Source organism: Lepidochelys olivacea, assembly GCF_965140295.1.
Source record: "Lepidochelys olivacea isolate rLepOli2 genome assembly, chromosome: 15".
Classification (NCBI taxonomy): Eukaryota; Metazoa; Chordata; order Testudines; family Cheloniidae; genus Lepidochelys; species Lepidochelys olivacea.
This window is the reverse complement of record NC_140425.1, coordinates 32,174,631-32,200,852: the sequence shown is the minus strand read 5'-3', so window position 1 is coordinate 32,200,852 and position 26,222 is coordinate 32,174,631. Positions and strand designations below refer to the sequence as shown.

General features: G+C 48.9%; 1 protein-coding gene across 1 annotated transcript in view; it reads right to left on the bottom strand.

Moving 5' to 3' along the window:
- The window catches only part of SGSM1 (small G protein signaling modulator 1), an 80,261-nt gene continuing 54,039 nt past the window's right edge, over nucleotides 1–26,222 (bottom strand). The window contains exons 14-26 of the mRNA XM_084649554.1: nucleotides 25,620–25,758; nucleotides 24,492–24,556; nucleotides 23,643–23,788; nucleotides 22,220–22,348; nucleotides 21,463–21,645; nucleotides 17,436–17,507; nucleotides 15,198–15,785; nucleotides 14,820–14,944; nucleotides 12,567–12,649; nucleotides 12,011–12,120; nucleotides 11,554–11,650; nucleotides 9,111–9,278; nucleotides 1–8,593 (exon numbers count right to left, since the gene is read on the bottom strand). Coding sequence (XP_084505680.1) covers nucleotides 8,505–8,593; nucleotides 9,111–9,278; nucleotides 11,554–11,650; nucleotides 12,011–12,120; nucleotides 12,567–12,649; nucleotides 14,820–14,944; nucleotides 15,198–15,785; nucleotides 17,436–17,507; nucleotides 21,463–21,645; nucleotides 22,220–22,348; nucleotides 23,643–23,788; nucleotides 24,492–24,556; nucleotides 25,620–25,758 — 1,994 coding nt within the window. The 3' untranslated portion in view covers nucleotides 1–8,504. The remainder of the gene's footprint in view (nucleotides 8,594–9,110; nucleotides 9,279–11,553; nucleotides 11,651–12,010; nucleotides 12,121–12,566; nucleotides 12,650–14,819; nucleotides 14,945–15,197; nucleotides 15,786–17,435; nucleotides 17,508–21,462; nucleotides 21,646–22,219; nucleotides 22,349–23,642; nucleotides 23,789–24,491; nucleotides 24,557–25,619; nucleotides 25,759–26,222) is intronic.

Sequence of the window (26,222 nt, the reverse complement as noted above, 5' to 3'; positions counted from 1 at the left end):
TTTGTCTTTTTGAACAACAGTAAAGAACAAATTTACAAAGAAAACCAAAAGCATGAGTAAAATATAAAATGGATCTTATACCACAGTGTGAAGTTGAAATATGCCAAGACAGACTTTAGCAGCACTTCTACAAATGTTATAATAAAAGCTACAATGCTCATTAATCTCATATAGAGTGAGTCCCAGAGACCAAAATGGCATCCTATGGGTAAAAGCAGCAATTCGTTGTAGGGCAACATAAGGTTTAACACCAGTTCATACAGTACATTCATAATCCTGTTACATTTAATTCTTTTTCCAATACATCCTTGTGATAAGTTTATCATTAATTTCTCAGATGTATAAGAGGTCTGCCTTCTAAGGTTTCCCACTGTACTTAGCAAAAACTAAGCTCGGTACTATGTGCTTTAGAATTATATAGGTGCCAATCATGGGTCCATAGCGAAAGGCAGAGTTGCATTTTGTACATAAAGCAGGGATGCGATCTCTGTTTATGAAAAATACAGATTATTCTCCCCAGACTCTCAGCACTTACTTAGAGAAGAATGACAGGAGGACTTGTGGTACCTTTGAGACTAACCAATTTATTAGAGCATAAGCTTTCGTGGGCTACAGCCCACTTCATCGGATGCAGCTTATGCTCGAATAAATTTGTTAGTCTCTAAGGTGCCACAAGTCCTCCTGTTCTTTTTGCGGATACAGACTAACACGGCTGCTACTCCGAAACCTTAGAGAAGAATGAATTTTCTGAGAATTTACAAGTAAATCTGTTAATTAATTTTAGGAGTAAATTAATTTGATAAGAATGAGTCCCTAAAAAATTTAGTATCCAGTGTCAGACCTTTTTATTTTACCTCAATTATCTTAGTAAGGAAACAGCACAGCCTCTTCAAATTTCTCATACAGTTAGAGCTCACTGAGAACTTGTTCACAGACTAACGTTTGAAGATTTTTATTTATTTTTCAGATAAATGGTCATTTTTAACTATTGCTGACAGTCCCCCCCTCTGCAGGAGCTGGATATAAAGTTTTATTACAGAGAATTCCATGAAAAATTGCCCTCTTTTGCAATGGCTGTTACCCCCTATTGTTCTTAATGGGAGAGAGTTCACATGCTGCCCTTAGCAAAGATGTCCACTGCCTCCATTCAGCAAGCTCCTCATGGCACAGAGAGGACCACTGTCTATACTCTGAGGGCAAGTGGCTTCACCGTTATTGAAAACAATGGGAGGTGATGGCCATTTTGAAAGCAGTCAATTCTTTGAGCTTTTCTAAATAATTTTATGTGCCAGCCTCTGCTGAAGGAGACACTTTCAGTTATGAAAAGTAACAGGAAAAAATTACCATTAATCCTAATTCTTTCATTCCCAAACCAATCCATTGCACTAGATCCGCCCAATGGAAAAGGCACGTGGGTGGGGAACCAGGGTGAAAGACGGAGGGCAGGAGGTAGACAGAAGCTGGGGTATAAACGCGGGTTACTTCGGGCTGATCTGTCAATGCACAACAGTTGTAAATGCAGCTTAACTAGCCAGTTACTTAGTGCTGCTCCCAAGCCCCATAATGCAGCTAGAACATACTGGGAAGGCTGGCCCTAAAAGTAAAAACACTCCCCTTAAGCCTGATACTTCATATCTTGAAGTCATTAGCAATATCACACTGCAACATTCGCTTTGGGCTTCTCTGTCAGTGTCCACGTAGGAATTTTTAGTATTTTTTAACGGAAATGCTTGACAAAAACTAGAGAACGTACATCACTAATTTAGGGTAAAATACATTACAAGGATGGTGTAACTATTCAAAACACAAGCATTATAAACCCAGGAAATTCAGAGTTAAGGTTAAGCTTAAACTTAAAAGAAATCCAAATATGTTGAACTATAGAAATGCACGTTCAGGCACACAAACAACCCTAACTCTGACCCTAGTGGACCCCCCGCCCTCCCCCAAAGCTCATGTGTCTTTAAAAATCAGTTTAATCTAATCTGGGACTGAAAAACTCAAAAACATTTTAATCATTAATGTATGTTTCTTGCATGGTGTATCTACAGGAGAGAGTTAAGGTGGTTTGGGTACCCTAAGTAGGAAGACAGAGGCAAGATTCAAAGGGATGTAATGGAAGGTATCTGGGAGAAGTCCAATATTATACAGGAAAACACCATCTTTATCTACTGCAGAGTTTGAATTATTAGTTCTAGCAATAATTACCAAATCTCTATATTGCTAGAAAATGTGCACTTCATAAATAACAAATTGTGCTCTTTCAGTATCTACATGTACTCAAGAAATATGGGAACCATTACTAGAACTGCTGGTATTAGCTAAAATTCCAAAGCAGATAGATTAAAACCACAAGGATGCCATTTCTTCAGTACATTTGTCAAATGTAAAAAAAATCTCTCCCCTTTATCGCACTGATGATATTGGTTCAGAGACTCTCACTGGCTGAACAGGGAAGCTACAATATGGGGGAAACAGAGCAGCAACTCACACTGCATATTTTCAAGTCACTTACCATTTTCTTTAAAAAAAAAAAAAAATTATTTCATGTGTGACAAGGGTCGTGGAACAAGGGCTCTGTATTCTTTATAGACTAGCAGTAAAATAGCTCCCAACTCAGTGAAATCAGTTGATTGACAGAGCAAGTGGGGACAGAAAAGGAAATCAAGTGTTTCTGGAGCAAGAATGACATATGACAGTTAAAAAAAAACAGTCAACAAAGTAAAGCAGGAGTGAAATTCATCCCTCGCTGAGGCCCACAAAGGCCTACGTACCTCTGAAGTGGGACTTAAGTGGCTTGTGCCTGTCCTCTGCTGAGGTGAATTTTACCCAAACAGAAGAGCTAAAATTATGCTACATTACAGCATCAGGAACAATTGCTTCCCTTGAGGTGGCTTTTAAACCACCAGTAAAAGTTACCATTAACAGCTGTACTTCTATTGCCGGCTTTAGCTACAGCAAAACCAAAATTCTGTATGTTAAGAGGCTGCTAAAAACTAAAAGGCTGAGTAAGAGTAACATTCTGCAGCATCCCAGCCTTCAGAGCAATCTTGGTCTTGGGAAGAAAAGTCAATCTATATGAGAAGTGTTTATAGAAAGGCCTTCCAGAGTCTCAACACAGGAAAAAAGAAAAACCTCTTCTAAAAAAAACACATTCAGGAACAAAGACCATTTCTAAAATGTTTACTTTAGTAACGCTGAAGAAGATGGATATCAAGAGTCGTTTGGTGGGTCACATCTGCAGAAAGCTCAAATGCAGGCAAAGAATCCATTAACAACCCCCTTAGGAAAGGATCAGGGTTGGAATTTGTTTTGGACATTAAGTAGAATGTATACAAAGCAAGCTGATCTGAGAGCTAAGTAGTTCTAATTAAAGTATATAGAGTGAAAAAACCTCCCCTCTCTGCAGAGGGTGCTCACATGGGCCTTTAGAGGAGCAAATTGCATCTATATGGACTTGCCGGAAAGAAAATATTCATCTGGTTCATCTAGTTTGCCCCATATCAGAATAATTATCTAACGCATTTCCCTGCCAAAGGCTCTATCCTAGTGTCAAAAGGCAATTTGTCTGCCTGCACAATTTGTAGCTTTCCCTGGAAGGGAAGGGAAGGGAAGGGAAACACATAAGTGATATGGCTCTGTTCTCCCCTCAGAAAACCCAGGGTAATACTTACATTTTAGGGCCTATAGGACACAGGTGCGCACTCAGGCAGAAAGGAAAGGACTGAGGAGAAGGAAAAAGAGGTGCAACAGCTAGATAAGCAAGATCCTACTCTTGTAACTCTGGGCAGTTTTATACCGACCCTGAGCCCTAGATTTTTAGTATGAGAGTATGTGCTTATTTTCCACTGGCCTCACCACGTCTTTTATCCTATTATGTACATAAGCAAACTCTTTCCCAATGGCCAGTCTCCTAATTCACTCTGTTTAAATCACCAAAAGGAAACCACTCATTGTGTGAATTAGACGTCACATACACAAGGTTTGTGGAGCACTAATCAATTTCAATCGGCATTGAGGTATTATGCATGGATCACAACACAAATTACAATACAAGTCTGATTTAAAAGGTGGCCTCCACTTATCTGCACACACAGTTTATGCACGGTCACTCATGCACACAGAGCATGCTAGTGGATATACACATTGGCACAAAAATTGCGTGCATACAAGTGGATTCTAAGGGTAGGTCTACACTGCAATTGGAGAGGTCATTGTAGCACACACAGTCATTAGCTGAGCACGCTTGAATCGAGCGTCTAGCTTGGGTACGAAGAGCACCAAAACTGCAGTAGCATAGGCTAGGTGCCCAAGTACAAGTATGCACTCAGGCAGCCAGCCCGCCCGGCACGGCTTGACTGCTACTGGCTCCCGAGCTAGCGAGATTAAAGCTATATCGGATACATCTTCACATACTGCAGTCACCACTTGGATTGCAGTGTGGATATACCAACTTAACGCCCCTGGACATGCCAGACCCTGTGTGCATTAGCTGGAAGTCATGTGAGGTCAGTTCCCATTCATTACAATAGAACCCCTATTTAACAACTAATTAGGGACTGAGGAGTTCAGAAAATGGAACATCTCAAATTGACAGTGGTAGGGTGCAGTATGATGCTCTGTCACATTCTTCTTCTCCTCCAAAGTGATTTCCAATGCACTGGGCCATGAGAATGTGAAGTGATGTCTACTCGTTTTTCAGCAATGCCACTTTCATTATGTGATTCCCCTCCCCCGGTCAGGAAAAATGGGTTGTATAACTGGCTGTTTGTAAGATTGGTGATCACAAAAATCACCGTTTTAAAGTATTTAAACCACTGATGGATGGATGGGGACATCATACAGTCACGTTATTCTAATTCACGTTTTGGAATCCATTTGCTCACAGTTTTTTATTTCAGACAGACAAGCAAATGCCCCTTCCCCCCTTACTGCTCTCTGAGTGTTCTGTTGGAACCATCTCAGTTTCCAGGGGCTCTAATGTCTCTATGAAATCCAAACTATCCCACAGTTTTTCACGGCCTTTGTGACTCCAAGTACACAGTCTATGGACACACACGCAGATCTGAGTTGGGACCACACATGGCCAAAAGCTATGGAAATTTGCCATGATTACAGTACATCTTGACTTTCTGATATGCACTGTTTATAAACCCCACCAATCAGCCAACCTGCCTGTGGCTGTGCATGTGAATTAACAACCTGGCAAGATATCTGAACAAGAAATGCATTCAAAGAGCAACACACTCAAGATAAGACATCCCCCTGACCAATTTCTGCTCTGAGATTCGCATGCACAACTCCCACTGGAATATCTGAGAGCAGAATTTGTTCCACTGACTTTAACGTACGCTGGCAGCTCCCATTTGAATGTTACATTTGGTACATTGACTGCAATGGAGTTACTCTGGATTTACATTCAAAGTGAGAGTAGAATGTATCCCTAACGCTTTCTCTATGAACACTTCATTATTTTTCTGGAGAGTACCCTGGGATCAGTTTAACGTTCATACGCTTGGAGCAAAATGGATGCAGTGTTGCTTTAACTGCAGCCTAATACATTAAATTTTGGGGGGAATCTAATTTGCTGCAATAGAACATATTAGGCCCCTGATCCTGCAACCACATCTACCCAGGCTGACCCCAGTGCCTGTGCAGAGCCCCACAGAAATGAGTGGGGTGAAAGGGGCCATATGTGGCGATTCCACTGAGGGATCAGGGATAAAGTTGTTACCCCTGTTTCTGTTCCACAATTTTTGATCCAAACTAAACCAAGCAAAGCTGAGGTAAAACGGTTTCTTAACCTGCATTGAGCTTTTTGTTGCTGGAACAGAACAATTTTCGCAGTACAAGGAAAGTGACAGATTGGCACATCATTGAGTAGGTGCTACAGAGAACCACGCAGTTCTTAGAAGCAAAGATTTTTTTTTTCCCCTCAAAAAAATAATACCCCACTTAAATCACATTTTTTCTCGATACTGTATATATAGACACAATTTTCTGGTAAACATGTACAAGATATGTTTGCAACATTGAAAAGATATATCTCCATTTGCATAAAGATTCACACTCACTGAATTCAGCACACAAGGACACACAGTAATGTACAGTCAATAGAATAAATAAATACTTTTTTTTGTTAGAAATTATTCAAAAACACTGCTATTGATGGGCCCGAAGACACACTCAGATAATACAGATAGCAGATATTGTGCAGGATTCTCAGCTATCCGTTTAAAAAAAAAAAGCCTGAAAGCTAGTGTCAGAGTTGTTGCTTGATAAAATATGACTATTTATGCCTATCTAGTGGTTATTATTCCTTAGTTTTGCTATGTGAAGGTGTTACTTTGATCCCTTCCACTTTAGAACAAGGTTACTCAGATTATTTATCCATTCTAACATCTGAAAAGCTACAAGGTCTAGAATCAGGAACAGGTCACCAGTGTAGGCGTGAGATTTGCTCTCTGCTTTAGGAAAAGATGACAGATTCATAGTTGAACCTGAAGGTTTAAAGCTCAACTTCTTCGGTTTCCATGCAGACTATTTCAGATGCTAGTGTGGACTGTTTTCTCCAGTAAATTAAGCTTTTTTTGGAGTTTAATACAGCAGATTGGCTCTAACCTGGGCAGAAAATTGCTTCAAAGGGTTTCCTACCTCGTGTGAATAAAGTACAAATAGCCTGCAAAATAAAAAAAATTAGAGAAGACAGATTTCCTCTGCTTTCACCTAAAACTGTATTCATCTCCAGCAAAAGGGTTCAGCAGGCCCTGCCCTTCCCTGGTTTGCAGTTACAGACTCTGCATCCCAACAGTACCCAGGGATGAGCTGATTTGTTCACATACTGCAGACTGGCTCACTGTACTCTGCAACTGATTTCTGCAGCATGCACTATTTTCTTCTGCGTTTCTTCTGCAAGCAACGTCTGAGACACACCACACACAAATACAAAATACATCAGTACAAACGAGGGTTTTGCAGGAGGGGAACAGAGGGGTCCCTTTCCCCTTCTGGTGAACACGACTCCCTCAGCGCAGGGGGCTCTGGCTTAGCCCTGCTGGGAGAGCTGAGTGGAGGAAGAGAAAACACATATATCGCACATTTCATGGCTGGCAAACAGATTTTTGCAGCACAATTTGAGAGAAAGTACCCTTGAAAGAGCTACAGCAAAGCATTTTCCCAGCTGCTAGGAGCAACCACGGACTGGTTTAGCCATGACAATGACCTTCCTGGGAAGGTGGGAACTAACCCACTAACACAACCCACTTCTCTCCTTTTCCTCTTCTACTTTTTTTTAACCTGAGTTGAAAAATAAACCCAAACTCTTGGCTGCACTAACCTCACCAATTACCCTGCAGCTCAGCTTTCCTGCTGCTCTGGTGCAGGCCAAGGGGCTGCACGCCACAGCGCCCGTGGGGCAGAATGCTAGTGCGACTGCAGGGAAGCTGCCTTGGAATTGCACCACTCTGGGTACCCAGAGCAGAGAATGCTAAGCGTGGTCTATTTTCCTCCACATGGGCCTGACCCAAAGCCCACTGATGTCCTACTGGAGTCTTTCCATTGACTTCACTGGGCTAAGGATCAGGTTCCATAAACACAAGAGACTCCTCTGGGCACTACACTCTGAATTTTCAAAAGAGCTCAGGGCCGGATTTTTCAAGTGCTCAGGACCCACAATTGGAACCAGACTTTCCAGCAGAGCTCAGCTCCTAGATTGGCACCGAAATACATGGCATCCTGAGCTCTTTTGGAAACTGAGCCGGAGTTGGAACTCCACACGCTCTGATCCTGGGGTAAGGAGCAAACTGCAAAGCCTAGGGAATGGGAGGAGAACAGAGCCCCAAACAAGGAAGAGGGTATATCGTAGGAGGAACTTGCCTGATCAGAGTCTCTCTGCTGAAGGCACAGCCTCACGCTCCTCCCACAGAGCCGAATGCTGAGAACACCCTCGTTTTCACTAGCTTGAGATGCGTGCTGCCTGGCTCTCTTGTCACATGGGGAAGCTGCTTCTTGGGAAGTGTTTTGTTCCCCTGAAGTATATGCTGCAAATTCAAAGGCAGACCCAAGGGACAGCAGCAGCACCGTCTGCCTGTAGCCCACCCCCCTTGGGAAAGCTTTGTCTGGAAAGTGCTCTTGCTAAAGATAGGGACCATAACTGCAATCATACCACCAAAGCAAAGCAAAGCAAGGCAACGTCTGCCCAGGATTTGCTTCCCAAGTAGAAATGTTTGAAACAGAAAAGAAGATGCCGATTTACAGCTCTTTGGTCAATCACTGAAAATGAACGCAGGGCTGAAGAACTAAACCAGGGGACCCTTCCCCTAATGTCGAAGCTCAACAGCATGAGAGCAGAGATAAGGGTACTTTCATCTTAGAGAGCAGCATGTGTCAAACTACCAAGGTTGTGTCGTCACCGGTGTGGCACTTCAAGAAAAAGGAAATGGGGCAGGAAGTGTTGGCTGGGAGTCTGCGACGTCTCGCCAAACACCCCACCCTTCCCAGGCCCTTCATTTATTCTCAATCAGCGTCTGGACTTTGTACACGAGATCCCGGGCCAGCTTCAGGAGCTGTTTGGTGTTGTGCCGCTCGGCCATTTCTGGAATATGGAAGGAAAAGGAATAAACAAAGATGGCCAAATAGCTCCTCGTCCTGAGAAAGCTGAGAGCCTGTCAAAGGTTTGCATCTCTCTACCCATGCCACGTTTTAGGAGTTCAAGCTATTCAAAGCAGTTGTGGGGCCCTGATCATGGCTGTGTCAGAAGCACCATATTTAATATTTATGAGAATCATTATTAGCTAAAGAATCGCTGGGGGACTGTTCTCTACAGCGAAGAGTAACCGTATAACAAGTGGAGAAACTGAGGCCCGGAGCAGCGAAGCAACTGCCCTCAGGCCACAGAGGAAAAACAGAGTTTGGATTAGAACTGACAAGTTGCTGGCTTGCAGCCGTCTGCTCAGGACATCAGCCTCGCAGTCTCTCATAAGCAATCTTGCCCCATTCTGTGTCAATAAACACTAGTTATTAGTATAGACTAACCTGCCCTAACCACAGAGACTTGCTGACAAAGACTGAGTACCTGCCATAGATCCAGCCCGACAAAACTCAGGACATACCATTGAAGAACTTGATGATATCTGTAAAATCCATGTTATTTTCCAAAATGATGTCCCGGTACATTTCCACCAAGGCCAGGGCTATGAAGAGGACATAGTGCGAAGAGGAGACTCGTGCAGCTGCCCAGATTGTCTCCCAGACGGAGAAAACATCATCATACACCAGCTCTGTAAAAGAGAACAACAATGGCTAAGCCAGGGCATCGTTCAGGATGGGCTCAGGACCTGGAATCGGTCTATGGAGAATGCCTAGCAACAATGGACGGTCCCTTCTTTGGAAGATTACAGAACTATTTTTAAAAGGGTATTTTGTTACAGACTGATGGTTATTTTATATGGAAAGTTGTTTTTATAGATGGAAGATAATCAGGCTCCTGCCAGGATGTAAGGACCTAAGTGTGGCCTGACTCTTATCTCACATCAGTGTGAACCAGGAGTAACTTCACAAGCCACTGGAATTATATGGGTGGACGTGACGGAACAGTCAGTTCCAGTGCAAAGGGTGGTCTTGATTTAGTGGAGAAATGCAGAAGAAGCACAGACATTGGGATTTAGCATCCAGCCAAATTCAAATTACAAATAAGGCACAATTTTTTTAACATTGCGGGTGATTAACCGCTGTAAAACTCCCAAGGCAAGGGGATGGTTCTCCATCTCTGGATGTCTTCTAATCCAGACTGGCTGCCTTTCTGGAAGATGCTTTTGCCAAACACATGTTATTGGGCTCAGTACAGAGGGTAACTGGTGAAATTCACTGCCCTGTGTTATCCAGGAGGTCAGACTAGATGATCTAATGGTCCCATCTGGCCTTAAAGCATGTGACTATAAAACATGACACTTCCCCGTGCCCAGATATTCGTTACCAACGTCATAGACTCTATGTCTAATACAAATTATTTTCCCAGCATACTAACATTGCTGCTCAACCATTAAAATACCATGAAGTAGAATTTTGTGAATGAATTACTAATAAATAAGGGATGACTCCAGCACAGCTATCAACAAGCTTAGTGTTAGCTCTGCTCACAGAGCTCGCTGCCCACCAATCTGGCATTCCAAACCTACAGCCCGCCTACACCGGGACATTCCCCGGCGCTGGCTTTTGTTGTAGCTTTGTGTAACTACCTATGGGGACTAGGATGAAGCCTAGTCTCTTCCACGGGTGGGCAAAGGTCTCCGAGGGGCGAGAGGAGAGGCCATTAGATGAGTGTGTAACAAAGCCCCACAGCTGAAACTTGTTTTTAAAAAAGAAGAGTCAGCTGTTGGCCCCTTAGGCTGTAAAAGCTCTGGGACTGGGGATGTTTTGCATGGACTGGTCCTGTAGAGAAAAAAGTCCAATCTGCTAGTGCCATAATGTCACTGAAATTTGACCCGGCTGTCCCTCCATATGGATGGAGAGGTAGCCAGGCCAAATTTCAGTAAGTGGCGTTGTGACCTAGCACAAGGGGTCACACCACCACTGAACCGTGTCCTGGTTGCTCCCTCCATCCAGGCCAGCGGTTCCCAAACTGGGGGTCGCAGAACGTTGCAGGGGGTTGGCCAGAAAAATGTCACTCAGGGCGGCCAGAGGACCCCGGGTGTTGGAGGCAGCAGGTTGGACTCGGGTGCAGGGCAGACAGCCTGAGCCCCAGGGAGAGCGGGGTTAGGGTGGTTGGGGCTGGCAGCCCGAGCCCCAGGGAGAGCGGGGCCGGGCGGTTGGGGCTGGCAGCCCGAGCCCCAGGGAGAGCGGGGCCGGGCGGTTGGGGCTGGCAGCCCGAGCCCCAGGGAGAGCGGGGCCGGGCAGTTGGGGCTGGCAGCCCGAGCCCCAGGGAGAGCGGGGCCGGGCAGTTGGGGCTGGCAGCCTGAGCCCTGCCCCCATGAGCAGGGGAGCAGCCACCCGAGCCCCAGGGAGAGCGGGGCTGGGCAGTTGGGGCTGGCAGCCCGAGCCCCGGCGGTCAGCGGGACATGCAGCCCAAGCTCAGGGGAGCTCAGTTGACCGGGGCCATCAACGGGGTCCAGCAGCCGGAGCCCCACGGAGTGCGGAGGAAATTTAAACTTAAATCCCTGGAAATATTCATTTTTAGGAGGGGGTTCATGAGATTTCACAATTTAGTGAAAGGGGTTTGCGGGCTGATCCAGGCAGAGGTGTGACTGGGCCAAACGGTGCTGCGAGCTGGGACCGGGGAGCCTGCATGGTAGAGCGCAGGGCAGCCCACTGAGAGCTCGACTCCTGACAGCTCATGCGCTATGTGGGTAAGAGGGAGGGGAAACTCCCTGGATACGGTCTCTGAGGGGTGGGGGGGATGAGCGGAGACTGGAACGGGGTCCCTGAATTTGCCCCCTCCCCCACCCCAGGAACATCTGAATTGATGCCACTGTTTTTAAGATAGAGGCACCCTGAGACTTTCCTGTTGCACTTGGCTCATCAGAGGCCTTGAGGACACGCCCAGGCCACGCCACGCACCTCGCTTGAAGTCCAGGAGAAACCATCGATAGCAGAAGTAGAAATGGGTGTAGTCCCCATTCTGGTGCATTAGCTCAAAGAGCTCAGAGTCCAAGATCTGTCCAAAGGAAGCAAAAGGAGCCCAGAATCCAGTTAGTGTACGAGAAGGCACCAGCTATTCCTCCCATCCGGCCTTTCTGCCCTGCCCTCAACCCCCTCCACAGCCCTCCACACACTCCCTCAGGCCTTCTCTTCAAGCTCCTCTGTAGCCATAACACTCCCTCATACTGGGCGTTCCCCCACGAGTTCCTCCAGAACCCCGCCCCCCCCACCAAGGTTGCCTCCCCCAGAACCCCTTCCCCCCCCCCCCCACACACACTTAAAAGTCCTTCTAACACAACGGGCGGATGAGAAAAAACCTTCCTTCGGCGGGTCTGAGGTGCCACCACCTTCTTGCCATGAGCCCCAGGCCCAGTACCTGGATCAGCGACCTCATGTTAGCAAAGTGGGTGTCCATGGCTCCCCCGTGTGGGAAATTCTGGTTCATCCTTTTCATAACTTCGGTGAAACAGCTGAACGCGAGCGCCTCTGCACGGGATAACAGAGAGCGTGTCAGGACTCTCCTTCACGCATGCATTCCCATGTGTACACACCAGTTACACACAGGCACCTTAACATGGGTGTCTGTGTACACATCTGCTCTCACACACGCGAACACACCCACCACTGAAAGTAACCGGCCTCCTTTGCTGAGTCTCCACAGCAGAGAGCCAGGAGGAAACGGGCCATGGAGACAGAGCTTCTCCCCCCAACCCAGCGCGGCCTCTCCAGGCTCTGGTGGAGCCACATGGGGAGGCTGCGTTGAGGAAGCATGGCCAGGACTTGTGCCATCCCTGTTTCGGGGACAGAGCCAGACAGGCCTGGACACACCTGATCTGTGGGGCTGATTGAGCCAGCAAGCTCTCCCCACACCTCCCCTCTTAGATACTCCACTAAACGCACTCGCTGGAGCTGCCGGGATCCCACCCACTCACCATCGTCCAGGATGACCAGGAGAGGCGCCAGCAGGTCGCACATTCCCTGCACATAGCCGATCTCAATGTGCTGCCAGATGTAGCTAGGGAGAGAGCGGGGAAGACGGGCTGTGAACTCCCCAGAGGGGCTGGGCCCGGTGTACGGCTCTCAAGGAGGGTAGCCCACCTTCCTGCGGGCAACAGGCTGGAGTACTTGGCTGTAGCCTGCCTGCCCCACTGATTCCATTGGGGGCCAAAGTCTGAAGCCAAAGGGCTCGATTTCCCGGTGCCTTGCGCTGTCATTACTGACTGGGTGGCAACCCACACAGCAGTGCCTGGCACCAGGCGGGGGAATCAGACCCCACGGATCCCCACCGACATCAAAGGCAAGTGAGGCCAAGTAAAACAGAGTGACGATGCGGCCCCTGGAGGGAGGGGATAAGGCACGGCCCTAATGAACCGCTAGGTCCAGCAGTACAACGCCTCTGGAAAGGACCTGCCAGCCCTGCTATCGCTGGTGGCCAGGCCCTGGAACATCCTTCTAGATGGGCCACCCTCGGGGCGGCGCCGGGGGTTCCTGCATGTTCCTGACAGAAACACAGTTGGTTCAGGGTCTGCAGAGCCATCTGCACCCTCCTTTCTCCCCAGCGGGGGTGGAGCGGGGGTGCTCGGTCGTTCTGGAAGAGCCTGGAGAATACGTCTCATTCCACACTCTACCCTGCACCCCTTCGCTCCACTGCATGGAACAGCCATCCTTCCCTTGGAGACAGCCCGGGCAGGGCTCCCTTCACTGGCAATCGGCCGCAGGCGCTGCTCGAGTGACACAGGCTCACCTGCCCCTCCAGCTAAGGATGCAGCCGGGGTAGTGAAAGGAGGGCCACAGGGATCAGCAAGGAGACACGAGAGCTTCCTTCACTTTCCCCTGCTAATCCTACCCTTGGGTTTGCTCCCTCATTCCAGCACAGCCAGCCTGTAACCGACTCACGCCCCTTCAGGCCAGGCAGGTGAGGGGATAGGTTAACCATGACATTTGTGGGGCACATCCGAAGTCGATATCAGGCTATAACGACTCAGCAGGGACCAGCTCAGTAGCAAGTCAAATCAGAATCAAGCAGTGCCAGGGGCAACGGTGAAAACAGTGAAGAGTTTAACACTAGGTTGTAAAAGAAGACACGCGCCTCTGCCCTCCAGTCCATTCTCTGGCCCACAAGAAAGCCGATCTGTGCGGACCACCTGCTGCTACTTGCTTCCCCTCCCTGGATCAAGGGCTCCTGGAGAGCAATTAGCCTGGCAAAGATCACACTCCATATTCAGTAACAAATCAAAATTCACTACAGAAGGCTGCAAAAACCTATTCATGGCATAAGGAAATCATTACTAAATAACCCTGTCCATCTTTCCAGATGCCTGCTGCATTATAGGTCTCATCTCAGCCAAGATCTTCCAGGCCTGCCTGTGAGATAAAGTGACAACTCGAAAGAAATAACTTCTTTTCCTCATACTGTTGAGATGTGTAATGTTAATGCTTCAGTTTTCACTGCCACTCACACGGTTGGGTCAGCAGAGATGGAGCTGTGTGTGATCTGTGAGAGTATCTGCAATGACCTCTCCATGAGATGACTAATCAACGGAAGTCAGAAATCCACCCAGATATTTCTGTCTCTCCAGGCACTCCTACAGCCTTCACCGCCGCACTGTTTGCAATAATATGCACATGTAACGAATGTCTGGTATTTGCACTCCTCATTAGCATTTGAGTTCTGCAGGGTGACTCCTCATTAAAACTCTGCATAACCAGACAAGTGAGTGGGCTGCACCATGTTACCCAAGGGGATGCTGGGCATGGTGAAGCAGTGTCTGCTAGGGCCCTGTGGGACCTTGCTGGCACTGAAGAGTGGAGCCCACCTACTCTGAGCCACATGGGAAGCTGGTCCGGGCTGGATTCATACCACAAGACAGAACTGTATCGCTGCTGGACCTGAGGTGACCAGCAAGAGCTACAGGCTCTTGCCATCACTTCTTCAGCTACTGGGGTGGGATCTCAGAGGCTAGATTCTTGTAGTCACAATTCCCTGTCTTCATACCCTGATTATGAGCTGCACTAGGAGAATGGAGCCTTCTACGGGGAGAAACAATAAAACAGAAAACAAATGGGTTTGGCACAACGCTGGAGCCAGCACTGTTGGCCTGGGGTTTCCTGTCCCATGCACCCTACTCATGAATAGGGCCACCTGTGTGAAAGTCAGCTCTTGCCCTCATCCCACAGGCTGATACCTGCACATGACGTTGCGGAGCTTCTCGAGGTTGGCAGGCGTGAAGTACCAGTAATTCCGATCACATCTCTGCACATCCTTCTCAATGCGATGCAGGTTCACGGTGTACATGTCCAGGAGCTCTGGCTACAGAAATACGGACCGAAATAATACAGATGAATTCATCCAAAACCCCCCAAAGAAATGCTGCGAGGTCAAATAAATCCCTGTGTATCGCACTCTGCTCAGAGGTTTGGTTGTGAAGGAGTTAGCCATCATGCATGCAATTGCAGAATGAAGATGGTGAGTCGCACAGAGCAACTGGTGAAATGTATTTGCAAAGGGACCTGCAGATCACTGGGTCCCAGCTCGAGATGGAAATTCCTAAGCAAATACTCACAGAATAGGTGACCCCAGTTGAGGAGACGGAAGAAACTTCATTGTTAGCCAAGTCCGCCACAGCTAGTGAATCTAGCTGTGGGTACAAGCTCTCCATCTCTGGTTCCTCCGACAGATTGTCCTCACTCCCCACCAAGCTGCGCTTTTCAGCTTCGCTATCAGCCCAGCTCTCATCCACCACGGAAAGGCCCACCACTTCGTTGTCAGGCAAAACCCCCGCTGTGCTCCCGCCAACTGGAATAAAGACTTCTAAGCTTCCATTGATGGGAAATTCACCTTCCAGGCTGTCCAGATCCTCCCCCACCAGCTTATCCTCTGATAGTGTGTTGGTTGAGCTCTGTGGTTTTGGGGCTTCTGCCCCACCGGATTTCACTTGGTGGCAGGCCCCGGTTTTGCTGGATTCCGTCGCGTTATCGTCAGTGCTGAAGCTATGCTCTGACATGCTGTAGAAATTCTGGGAAGAGGGATGACCAGACTCAGGGGAACACATGCCATTGGCAATCATCCCATTTAGGATTTTGGCTTGTTTGCCATCTTCGAGTTGGGCATCTGCCTCGGTCTGTTCCACATCCTCAACTGATTCAAACACCTGTGCAAACAATGAGCAGAAAGCCCCCTTAGCCCAGGCAAATGCCATTTACATTAACCATCAACCTCTAACTCTTTGGCTGGTGACATGATCTTTGGGTTCCATGCCGTGGGGAGAAAAGTGAAGTTCTGCTCTGAAAAGTGACACCATCCTACCCAGTCACTGTGCTTTCTGTATACGTTTAGAGGCAACCAATGAGTAGCTTTCACTGCTTTCAACTCCTGCTAACTCTGCAGCACCAAAGCCATCCGAGAGAGAGCTGGGTCCTAGTTTGGCTTGCACATCATCAATAGAATGTAACCATGTTCTGATTGCCAAGTCAGTTACATCCGTGCAACGCCACAGACAGCAGACACTGGGGCAGGACAGGTGTAACTGAAGACAGTGTCTTTACGGTGCATGGCAACGGAGGAGCTAGAAAGACCTCAGCGTTCCTCTCAGGTCCCAGGATGAGCGTACAGGGCTGGCAGCTAGAACAAAGCACAGTGAGTGGGTTGATGTAGTCACTCCCAGACAAGCAAGGGGCTCACAATGCCATTTTATATTCACTTTCCATAGCCATCGTGAATTTTTGAGCATATTAACTCCAAGCACAGCCCACAACAAGATGTTCTGGTGCCTGGAGTTCTGGAAGTGACCTAGACTCATTCACGTCACATTAACAACAGTTTAAGGGCAATGATGTTGCCCAACATTCTGCAGCGCATTTATGTTCGAGTCTACGGGCCGTCACAAGAGGTGGTAAGAAATCTGCTCGAATACTCGGCAGCTTGCTTTGGATGCTCACACAGTTTGTACAGGGTTAAGTCAGGGTCAATGCAGACCAGCTGTGCACAATTCCAGTGCATTTCCACCTCCTCTGGGTTATGAGTAAGATATGGAGCCAAATTCAGGCACCGCGTAAGACCTACTCCAGCTCCATTGTTTATAACCACTGCCCTGAGGAAGTTTCACTCCACAGAGAATGGCCCATGCATCTTGAGTCTGGCTCTTTTCTACCTGCAGTATCCATTCAGGATGCTCCAATACATTGTCTAGGATTAGCTGAATTTTATTTCGTATGTCATCAAACTGCAGGTCTCTGCCATGGACCTGGCCGTGTAAGACAACAAAAACATCACCATGTGTTGTCTCCACTGAAGCCTCAGCTTCAAACATCCAGCCTCATTCACAGTTTCTGGTTATTTACAAAAGGCCCCGCCAGTACTCCTTGAAGTGATGGCCTTCTACGCTGTGTTTTAATGCAGAAAGGCATTGTGTATTTAGCAGGGTTGTAATTTAGATACAAAAATGGCCATTCATATGTAAAACAACTCATGGCACCGAAGCGGGAAGCTAATGAGGTCCAGGTTGACACATGCACAAACTTTGCAGAAAGTGGGGCAGATCTTTCATTCAGAGTCCAGGCAGGAGGTCTGGATGTCAAGTCCTACTGACCGACGCTCTGTCTTGATCTCCGCAGCCTTCAGAGTAGCATGCAGGCTGCAGGAGTAAGCCACTCTGAGCTCAATTAACTATATTTTGGACACCACTAAGATAAGCATGTTCAAAACTGGTGGCTAAAGCTCTGTTTATCACCCAAAATGGAGTTACGCTGGAGGGTGTGGCAGCTACCAAGCAGGCACCAGCCGGCAAAGCTGGACGGGTTACCTGTGTGCTGGAGCTGGAGTCACTCTGCAGCCGGGCGTGGCTTTGTCTGCCAGAGCTACAGCTTTGGGAAGACTGCAATAGAGAAGAGTGGAACAGTTCAGTAGAAAAAGCAAAGCACAGGCTTATACTGTCCCCACCCAGATCCCCAGAGGGAAGCGAACGCAGCAGCAGCATTGTAACCTGCATATCTGCACACAAGAATCAGAGGGGAAACTGCGCCTGTTAAATCCTCATATTTAAATCACAGGAGCATGGGTTGTGTCATACTGGGTCAGGTTATTGGTCCAGAGAGTTCAGCATCCTGCCTCTAGGAGGGACTAGTGCTTCTTGTTAGAGGAACTAATCAGGAGAAAGATCTTGGCGTCACCGTGGCTAGTTCTCTGAAGACGTCCACGCAGTGTGCAACGGCAGTCAAAAAAGCAAACGGGATGTTAGGAATCATTAAAAAAGGGATAGAGAATAAGACGGAGAATATTTTATTGCCCTTACATAAATCCATGGTACACCCACATCTTGAATACTGTGGACAGATGTGGTCCCCTCATCTCAAAAAATATATGCTGGCATTAGAAAAGGTTCAGAAAAGGGCAACTAAAATTATTAGGGGTTTGGAACAGGTCCCATATGAGGAGAGATTAAAGAGGCTAGGACTTCTCAGCTTGGAAAAGAGGAGACTAAGGGGGGATATGATAGAGGTCTATAAAATCACGAGTGGTGTGGAGAAAGTGAATAAGGAAAAGTTATTTACTTGTTCCCATAATATAAGAACTAGGGGCCACCAAATGAAATTAATGGGCAGCAGGTTTAAAACAAATAAAAGGAAGTTCTTCTTCCCTCAGCTCACAGTCAACCTGTGGAACTCCTTGCCTGAGGAGGTTGTGAAGGCTAGGACTATAACAGGGTTTAAAAGAGAACTGGATAAATTCCTGGAGGTTAAGTCCATTAATGGCTATTAGCCAGGATGGGTAAGGAATGGTGTCCCTAGCCTCTGTTTGTCAGAGGGTGGAGATAGATGGCAGGAGAGAGATCACTTGATTATTACCTGTTAGGTTCACTCCCTCTGGGGCACCTGGTATTGGCCACTGTCAGTAGACAGGATACTGGGCTAGATGAACCTTTGGTCTGACCCAGTCTGGCCACTCTTATGTTCTTATGAGCGCTGGCAATTAAGAAGAAAAAATGACCCGAGATGCCCCAGGTGAATTGTTCAACGCTGAACATTTGAGGATGAGATGAGCTGTTTTCTTCTGGCCTTTGGGAAGGTCAAGCTGTGTCCCTGAAGTGCCAGTCTATTAATCCCGATCCTGAGTCAGCAGTGAGCTGATTAACCGCACCCGAGTTTCCATAAGTAACCAAACCACAGGCCATAACCCAACCCTCCCCCCGCATGCTCTGGGGTTTTTACAGCATCGTCATTTCAGAGAGAATCTGTCGAGACTAAAAAAGCGACTGCAGCATTTTCTGACTCCAGGCTGCTTTACGCCATGGAGCTGTAATGAGCCAGGCAATGCTTTGCTGCTTCATCTGTTGAACAGCAGTCCACTGCCATTGACGACCACCGCTAAATCTGGGGAGAACGGTTAGCCCAGCTCCTCATCCATCCAGAACTCACACCGTTCTATTTTTTAGAGTGGAACCAAGGTGCTATTTTCACTACATGTCAAGGTGACATAGGCAAGTGGTGTGAAACTGAACGGTATGTAATGCTGCAACGAAGTTTAAAGCAAAAAACCTTCAGAGCCAGAACAAGAGCAGGATTTGCAGCCTGTGCCCACCCCGGTGTTATATTTGTTGGCAGGGTCTCCAGCGGGGAGGGGACAGGTGATCGCTTTCTCCATAATCAAGGGGACACTTTGCAACAGCAGATTTCAGATTTAAGGTAGTGAAGGGGTGATCCTCTACACTTACTGGCTCTGTCAGGGCCCCTCCCAGGAACAGAGAGATGGGCCGGGTGTAACTAAGCCGCACAATGGAGGCTCCACTGAGATAGGAATGATTCACTGAAATGCAGTAAATGCCAAATGCTCAGCCCACTCGCACCTGGCTCAGTGCAAGAGCTGTGTCACCTTAGCTCCTGCAAACAAAGGTATCTGTGCACTCCCTGCAGATCCCCTACTCGCCCACCCACAGCATATGGGTACCCAGCTACCTTCATCTCTATCCCACAGACTCACCAACCAATACACACACACACACTTTCAGGAGGAAGACAGATAAAGCCTCAATAGAGCACAGCTGCAGCCCAGATGGCCTGACCCTTAGTTACGCCTTCCTTGATACGGTTTTTGCTTCCAGTGGATTAGGTCAGGTGACTTGGCTAATTGCTTGTTCTGTTGCACAGAAAACTCTCCCCTTTGCATGGCAGTGCCCTCGTCTGCAGCTGGCACCTTCCCAGCTCCCATAGTCTTTGTATGGATGCCCTGCTCCAGTTTTCCTTCTCCGAGGACAAAGCTGGACTGAAAGCCCTCACACGCATCTGTGTTCAAGGCTACATTTCCTTTAACAGACATCTGGCGCTTGTTCTCTAGGTTTATTTCCTTGCCACATGCCAGTCCCACAACAGCAAGCCCTCTCCAGGTCCACGTCTAAACCCAACGGCTTCCTTCCCACCTGCCTGTTCCTGAGGGACCAGTTCATTGCTCGGATGCAGACCGGAATGAAAGGCACTCAGCAGGCAACAACGAGACAGAAAAGGAGCAGGGATCCAAGGGAAGATTTTATGTCTTCAAAGACCTGTCTGTCAGCTATTTCCATGGCTTCTGACCCCTGCAGGTCCGTACACCCAGCCCATGGGCCTGACTCTCCTCCCTCTTACACCAGTTCAACACAGGTGTCACTCCACTGACTTCACCGAAGTTATTCCTGATTTACACAAATGGGAGTGAGAAGAGAATCTGGCTCTAGGTTACAAAACATCCCTTCCCTTCTCCTCACCCCCAGGAACATTGGTGTAAACAGGGTGCGAATGGGACCTGTGCTGTGGGGTGGATGTTTGTTTGTGGTCACATACTATTGAATGCTGGGTGTTGTGTTTTCCCAGATTCATGCTGGGCTCCCTTTCCCTTTTAAGAACAGTTCTCTTGTTACACAGACTCCATGCTTGCAAATGGGAAGTTTTGCCTCAGAGAGGCGCCCAGGGTGGTGTTTAATGTTCCCATGTTACTGGGGGGGAGGGAAGGGGGCGGGTGTCGTGTTGTTAAGAGGAACCCTTAGATACTGAAGCCAGTTCTTGTATCTGCAGACGCCACCGGACAGAAAGGTCACACCTGTGTACACCTGCCTGAGACTGAACACGGACATGGCCCTGGGCGTCTATATCTACGACTGGTCCGCCCGGGCATGCTGCCGTCTACACCCATCAGCCACTGACTCAGAAGGGCACAGTGGCCTCCGCTGCCCTGCACCACTGCCCGCTTCCCCTCTCTCCGACACTGCCCCAGACAAGCCCCTCGAGCTCCGCAAACCTCCACGCTAACAGTGCATTGCTGCAATTGCTCGAGCGGTGGATTCTCCACCTGCCAGCACACAAGCCGGCCATCCGATTCATCTTCAAACCCACCCGTTAGAGGCCAATTAATCCAGAAAGAACCTATTTTGGGACAATATCGTGGTGCTACAAACAGAGCTGGCTAACCAAACCCAGGGGCTGGCTGGCTGGCCTGACGGCAGCGCAGGCCTCAGTACTTCCAGGGGGTATGGGATCCCAGAGGCTGAAGCTCCCAGGGGGAAGGAAGAGGCTAGAAGAAGACACAGCTCTATTCCAGGGCCACAGGCAGCACAGGCCCAGGGAGGCAAATGGGACAGAGACACAGGAGAGCAGCAATCGGAGCGGTGTCTCTGTCTAGCTAGGAAGAGAAACGGTCATTGTGAGCAATGTTTGGGGAGGAGCAGAAATGGGGATAGGCAAAGAGGGAGGGCAGGAGAGAGAATGGCAAATGGACCAACAGTAAAATACCAGGGAAAAGAAGCCCGCTTCCCCCGCAGGGCGGATGGGGGGCCTCACTCGGCAGGCCCTCAGCCGGCTCACCTCGTTGCTGACAGTCGAATCTCTGTGCATCATCCTCTGAATGTGGGTGTCTAAGCTCGCCCCAGAAGAGCACTTGGCCAGAGCCGCAGCATGGGATTCCTTCTCCCTTTGCCGAACGATGGCCTCGCAGCCCAGCCACTCCGCCATGATCTGTTCGTAGCCGGCCCGGATCTGATCGTCAACCTGCAGCATTCAGAGAGCGAGAACCCACCGGGACAGTCTGAATGGGGGTGTGGCTGCCCTTCTGTACAATCCCACCCCAAACATGCTCCCCACACCCGAGGATGCTTCAGACCCAGGCTGAGTGCAAGTCTTCAGAGACCTTTACGAGGTCTGGTCTGAGCTCCAGTGTGGCACGGGCAGAGAAGCTCACCCAGTCAGGCGCCACATGATGGAGAATCTATGAGCCAGCTTCTTCCCTCCCTGAGAAGCTGCCAAATGGTTGAGCAAAGTGCTCTGGGAAGGGGATCAGCCTCCAGCCAGACAGCAGCATTTCAATCCCTTGCTCATGCTGGTGTCCAGGCACTCAGACCTTTCCCCAGGCACTGCTGAATTGCAGTCAGTGCACGCCCAGCACCTCTCTGAGCCTGCCGCCTTCTCGGCCCACCGCTTCCCACCGTCAGCACCCCCAACCAGAGCCAGTGGCGCAAAACTTCAGCCACTGCAGGCTGGGCACAAAAACCGGGGCTCTGTCCAGCTGCCTTCATCCCAAAGCAGGTCTCTGCCCTGGCAGCAGCCAACCCAGTGGGAGACTGACCTCTCTCCTCTCAGCTTCCGTCATCCCGAAGTGATAGTGGCCCAAGAGGAACGGCCAGACGGCTTTCCTGATCTCAGGCTGGATCCCACCGTAGTAGATGAGCCGTAACAACTCCTGCTCCTCGTAACTCTGCAGGGAGAGCTCAGCCAGTTACTGAAAGGCCATAGGCAGGACTGAAACCAATCGGCTGCCATTTGTAACAACAATCCCTGCCTTTTCGCAGCACCTGACAGCACCTCAGGATTGCTTGTGCATAACTTTCCCACAGTGTGCACTCCTTCAGGATGCCTGGCTTGGACACCCAGGGCCTGAAGTTTTTCCAAGGTGCTGAGCACCCCCAAACTCGGCACTACAGCGCTCAGCCTGAAACAAAACAGAGGCACCCGAAGCTAGGGGTCACTTGGGAGAACACTGGCCTTGAAGGGCCTTGGTTAAGCCAGGCAGGGCCTCTGTCCAGCAGCCCTGTTTCAAGGGGAGGAAGATGAGACAGAGAAGGGAAAGTGATCTGGCCAAGGTGATTCTCACGCCTTTGCACTGCTAACAATGCAGCTCCATAGCAGCAGCCCCGGGGCAGAGTTCGCACCTGCAGCCACCACATCGCTCAACCCTGCTGTGGTAAGAACACTGATGTCCCTCTACACTAGCGATCCCACCATTGCTACCCCTGGCCAAGCTGCCCCACTGGCAGTGGTGTAGACAAGTCACAGCAAGTCAGTGCGAGACCTGGAGACAGGCCAGGGCCCTTAACGCCAAGGCTCCTGCTCTAACAGGTCTAGTAGGTAGGGTTCCTGGGCTCTGGTACAGAATCATTATGCAGCCTTGGGCATGTCACTTGACCACTCTGTGCCACTCTTGCAGCATTTGTAAAATGGTGACAACGGTGCTCCCCTTCGGGGGGCTGCGTGCCTGAGTCAATTCATCAACATTTGAAAAGTGTTGCAAGACCCTTGGGCATAAAGGGCCATACAGATGCAGAGCACATCATTAATGATGATTGGCCAGTGCACAAGTGGTGCAATAAATAGAAAATAGAATGTAGGAAAATAAAACAGATGTAGAAGTTTAAAAAGAAAAAAAGAAAATGTCAAAAGGGCTTAGGTAGGCATCACGTGTTTTAGCCAATCAATAGTGCTGGGGCAAAGCTGCTAAGCTTTTGTCATGCACCCCATGAGTGCTCTTCTGGAGGAACCTGAAGCAACAAACAGCAGACCGGATCTGGATAATCCGGATCCCAGTGGCAGTGGTTCTTGAGCAGTATTACACAAGCAGATACAGCCCTGTACCAATACACAGAAGAGTCTCTGCCGGAAGAGCTTGCAATGTTGTCATTAACCATTGATAAAATAACCACGGAGAAGCTTTGTGTTGCAATAATTCTTGCCTAGGCCTTGTTCTAGCGTCTAACTAGAATGCTGGCCCCTACCGTGCTATCCTGCAGGTATTTTTGCCATATCTCTGCAGTCAGGCCACAGCTGGCATTACATGGTAGGTCAGGAGACACAATGTTGTGGTTAACCAATGCAGACAGGTGGGTTCGCACAGTGGAGAGATGTCGACAGTATGCCAGCCCTGTCAGGTGGAAGCAAGGATTCATTCAGAACAAGGAGCTTGGGCAGCCCCAGAAAACACAGATGGAAGCACAGAAAAGACCTGGAATGTCAGTGAGTCCATCCACCCTGGGCCACTGGGGAACTGGCCTCCAGTGCAGATTTGCTAAGGCTTTTGCCAGTCTAATTCTACGAGTCACAAACAAGGGGTCTTCCTCCTTTGGGAGACTGTTCCCCAGCCAGATACATTTCACTGCCAGGAGCGTTTTCCTGATCATGGGGAAATTGCTGGTACTTTCTTTAGCTCCCTGGGCCAAAGCCTGTGATGTGGAGCCCCAGTCACGGACCAGGACCCCATTGTGCTAGGTGCAAATACAGAAGATCGAGAGTCCCTGCCCCAGAGAACTTACAGTCCACATTTATATACCGACAGACGGGGGAGTACAAGGAAACCATGAGACAAAGTTGGTCAGCATGGTGGGCCGTGGTTCTGGCCCGCGCGCGGCCTAACCCAAATTCTGGCCCCAAATTTATTCCCCGCACTACGTGCGTGCAGTTGGTTGACATCACTGGTGCCTGCACACGCACTGCGTAGGGCATCAGACTGATTCCCTGGGCCGACTCTCCCCTCTGCCACAAGCCCATTGAAGCCACGTGGCTGTAATGGAGAAGAGAATCTGACCGGCCCTATCTCAGAGGTCCATATGGAGGAAGAGAGCACTCACAGCCATAGAAAGCCCGGGAGAGGATCTGGTACTTCATGTTGTCACACAGGAGCTTTAGTGGGGTTCTGCCAAGAAAGAAGAAAACCAATCAGTCACAAGAGAGAAATGGCCCCCATCGCTGCCCCTGCCATCATGCAGTGCCCTGGCCCACCCCACAGCGCCAACTGGTCATGTGCCCCCCTATACAAACACCTGGAAATGCAGCCTCTCCTCAGTGGTTCTATCACAGAGCAACCTGCCCCACTCTGTGACCCAAGGGAGGGGGAAGGGGTTAAACTTTTCCCCCTGGTTTGTTTACCTTGTGATAATTGTTCCGTGCTAGTGGTGGGCATCTGCTAAGCAGGGAAGCGAGAGAAGGGAAGAGCCAGGAGGCTTGCTCAGCTGTACCAGATGCAGCAAGTCAGCTAGGGTTTTTCGTAATTAATATGTGAATATTTACAGAGGGGAAAACTGAGGCAGAGAGCATAAAACTGGGATTTGCAAAGAACCTACAGGAGTCAGGCACCCAACTCACTCCCTCAGTCTCCTCAAAAAATCCCAGCCTACGCCACCTGCCCAAGGCTGCAATGGGAATACACAGGAGAGCTGGGATCCCAGGCCTTTGCTCAGATCACGAGGCCATGCCTTTGAGGAGATTACTGGACCATGATTAACCCATTCTGGACAGTCACTCCCACAACAGGATGAGCCCCTTTAGGACACAGTAGTGATTTTGCTGAGGAAGACTTTTCACTTCTACTTGGGCTACAAAACTGCCTTGAGGTCCCCTACTGCAAATTAAGGGTTCCCCATTTTTAACATCCACCCACGCCCCGCCTGGGGAACCCAAACTAGCCCTCAAAAGCCTTTTTAATTCCTAAGTGCCAGCCTGAGGATTTAAACGTACAATGAAGGTGTCCCCATTTGAGCAGTAGCCGAGAGGAGGGAACACGTGCTCTGGAGTCTGACTTAGCCCGGACTTAGAAAAGGTTTTCAGTTGAAGAACCAGGGAAACGCCAAGATCTCCCCCATCGCTGGCCGTCAGTCACACTGACGCACTCTGGAGATCTCAGCTTGGTTCCTATGCATGCATTCCTGCTGTTGGAACAGGCAGACCAGCCACATCAACACGGCCTCCATGGGTTGTACCTTTCGTGGTTGCAGCCGTTGGATGGGCCACCATCGGAGGAGCTGTTCTGGGAGCACGAGGAGCAGGACGACTTGCGGGTGCTAGGTTGCCACATGGAAGGCAAGCTGCTGCCAGGTGTGTCTATCAGCTCCTGGGGCACTGTGAGAGGGCAAGAAAAGACATCACTGAGCAATTGCAATAGGAGATAGATGGCTCACACACCAGATGAGAGAGACAGGAAAATTCTGATTAGAGAGATCAATAACCCATGGTCTTCCCAAGCAGACTGTATTAAACCACATGGGTCTGCTGCTAGCCAATCACACTGCTGAGTAGTGACGCACTCACAGGAAAGGAAAGATCCAAGGTAAAAGTGAGAAACGTCACCCAGTTAAAGCGCTGGTGCATTCAGTCACCTTGCCTGGGACGACTGAATGCTGGAAAAGACCCAGGTAGCAAGCAAGCGTCCCTCAGTCTGAGAGACGGCTCATCACACACAGGATTACACCTAAAAATCAATCCTTCAGGACAAGAGCAATAATGGGTCTCCACTCCAGGCTACGCTGGCAGTGCCTGGCAGAGGGAGAGCAGGATGGAATCCATCCATCCCTGGCACACAGGAA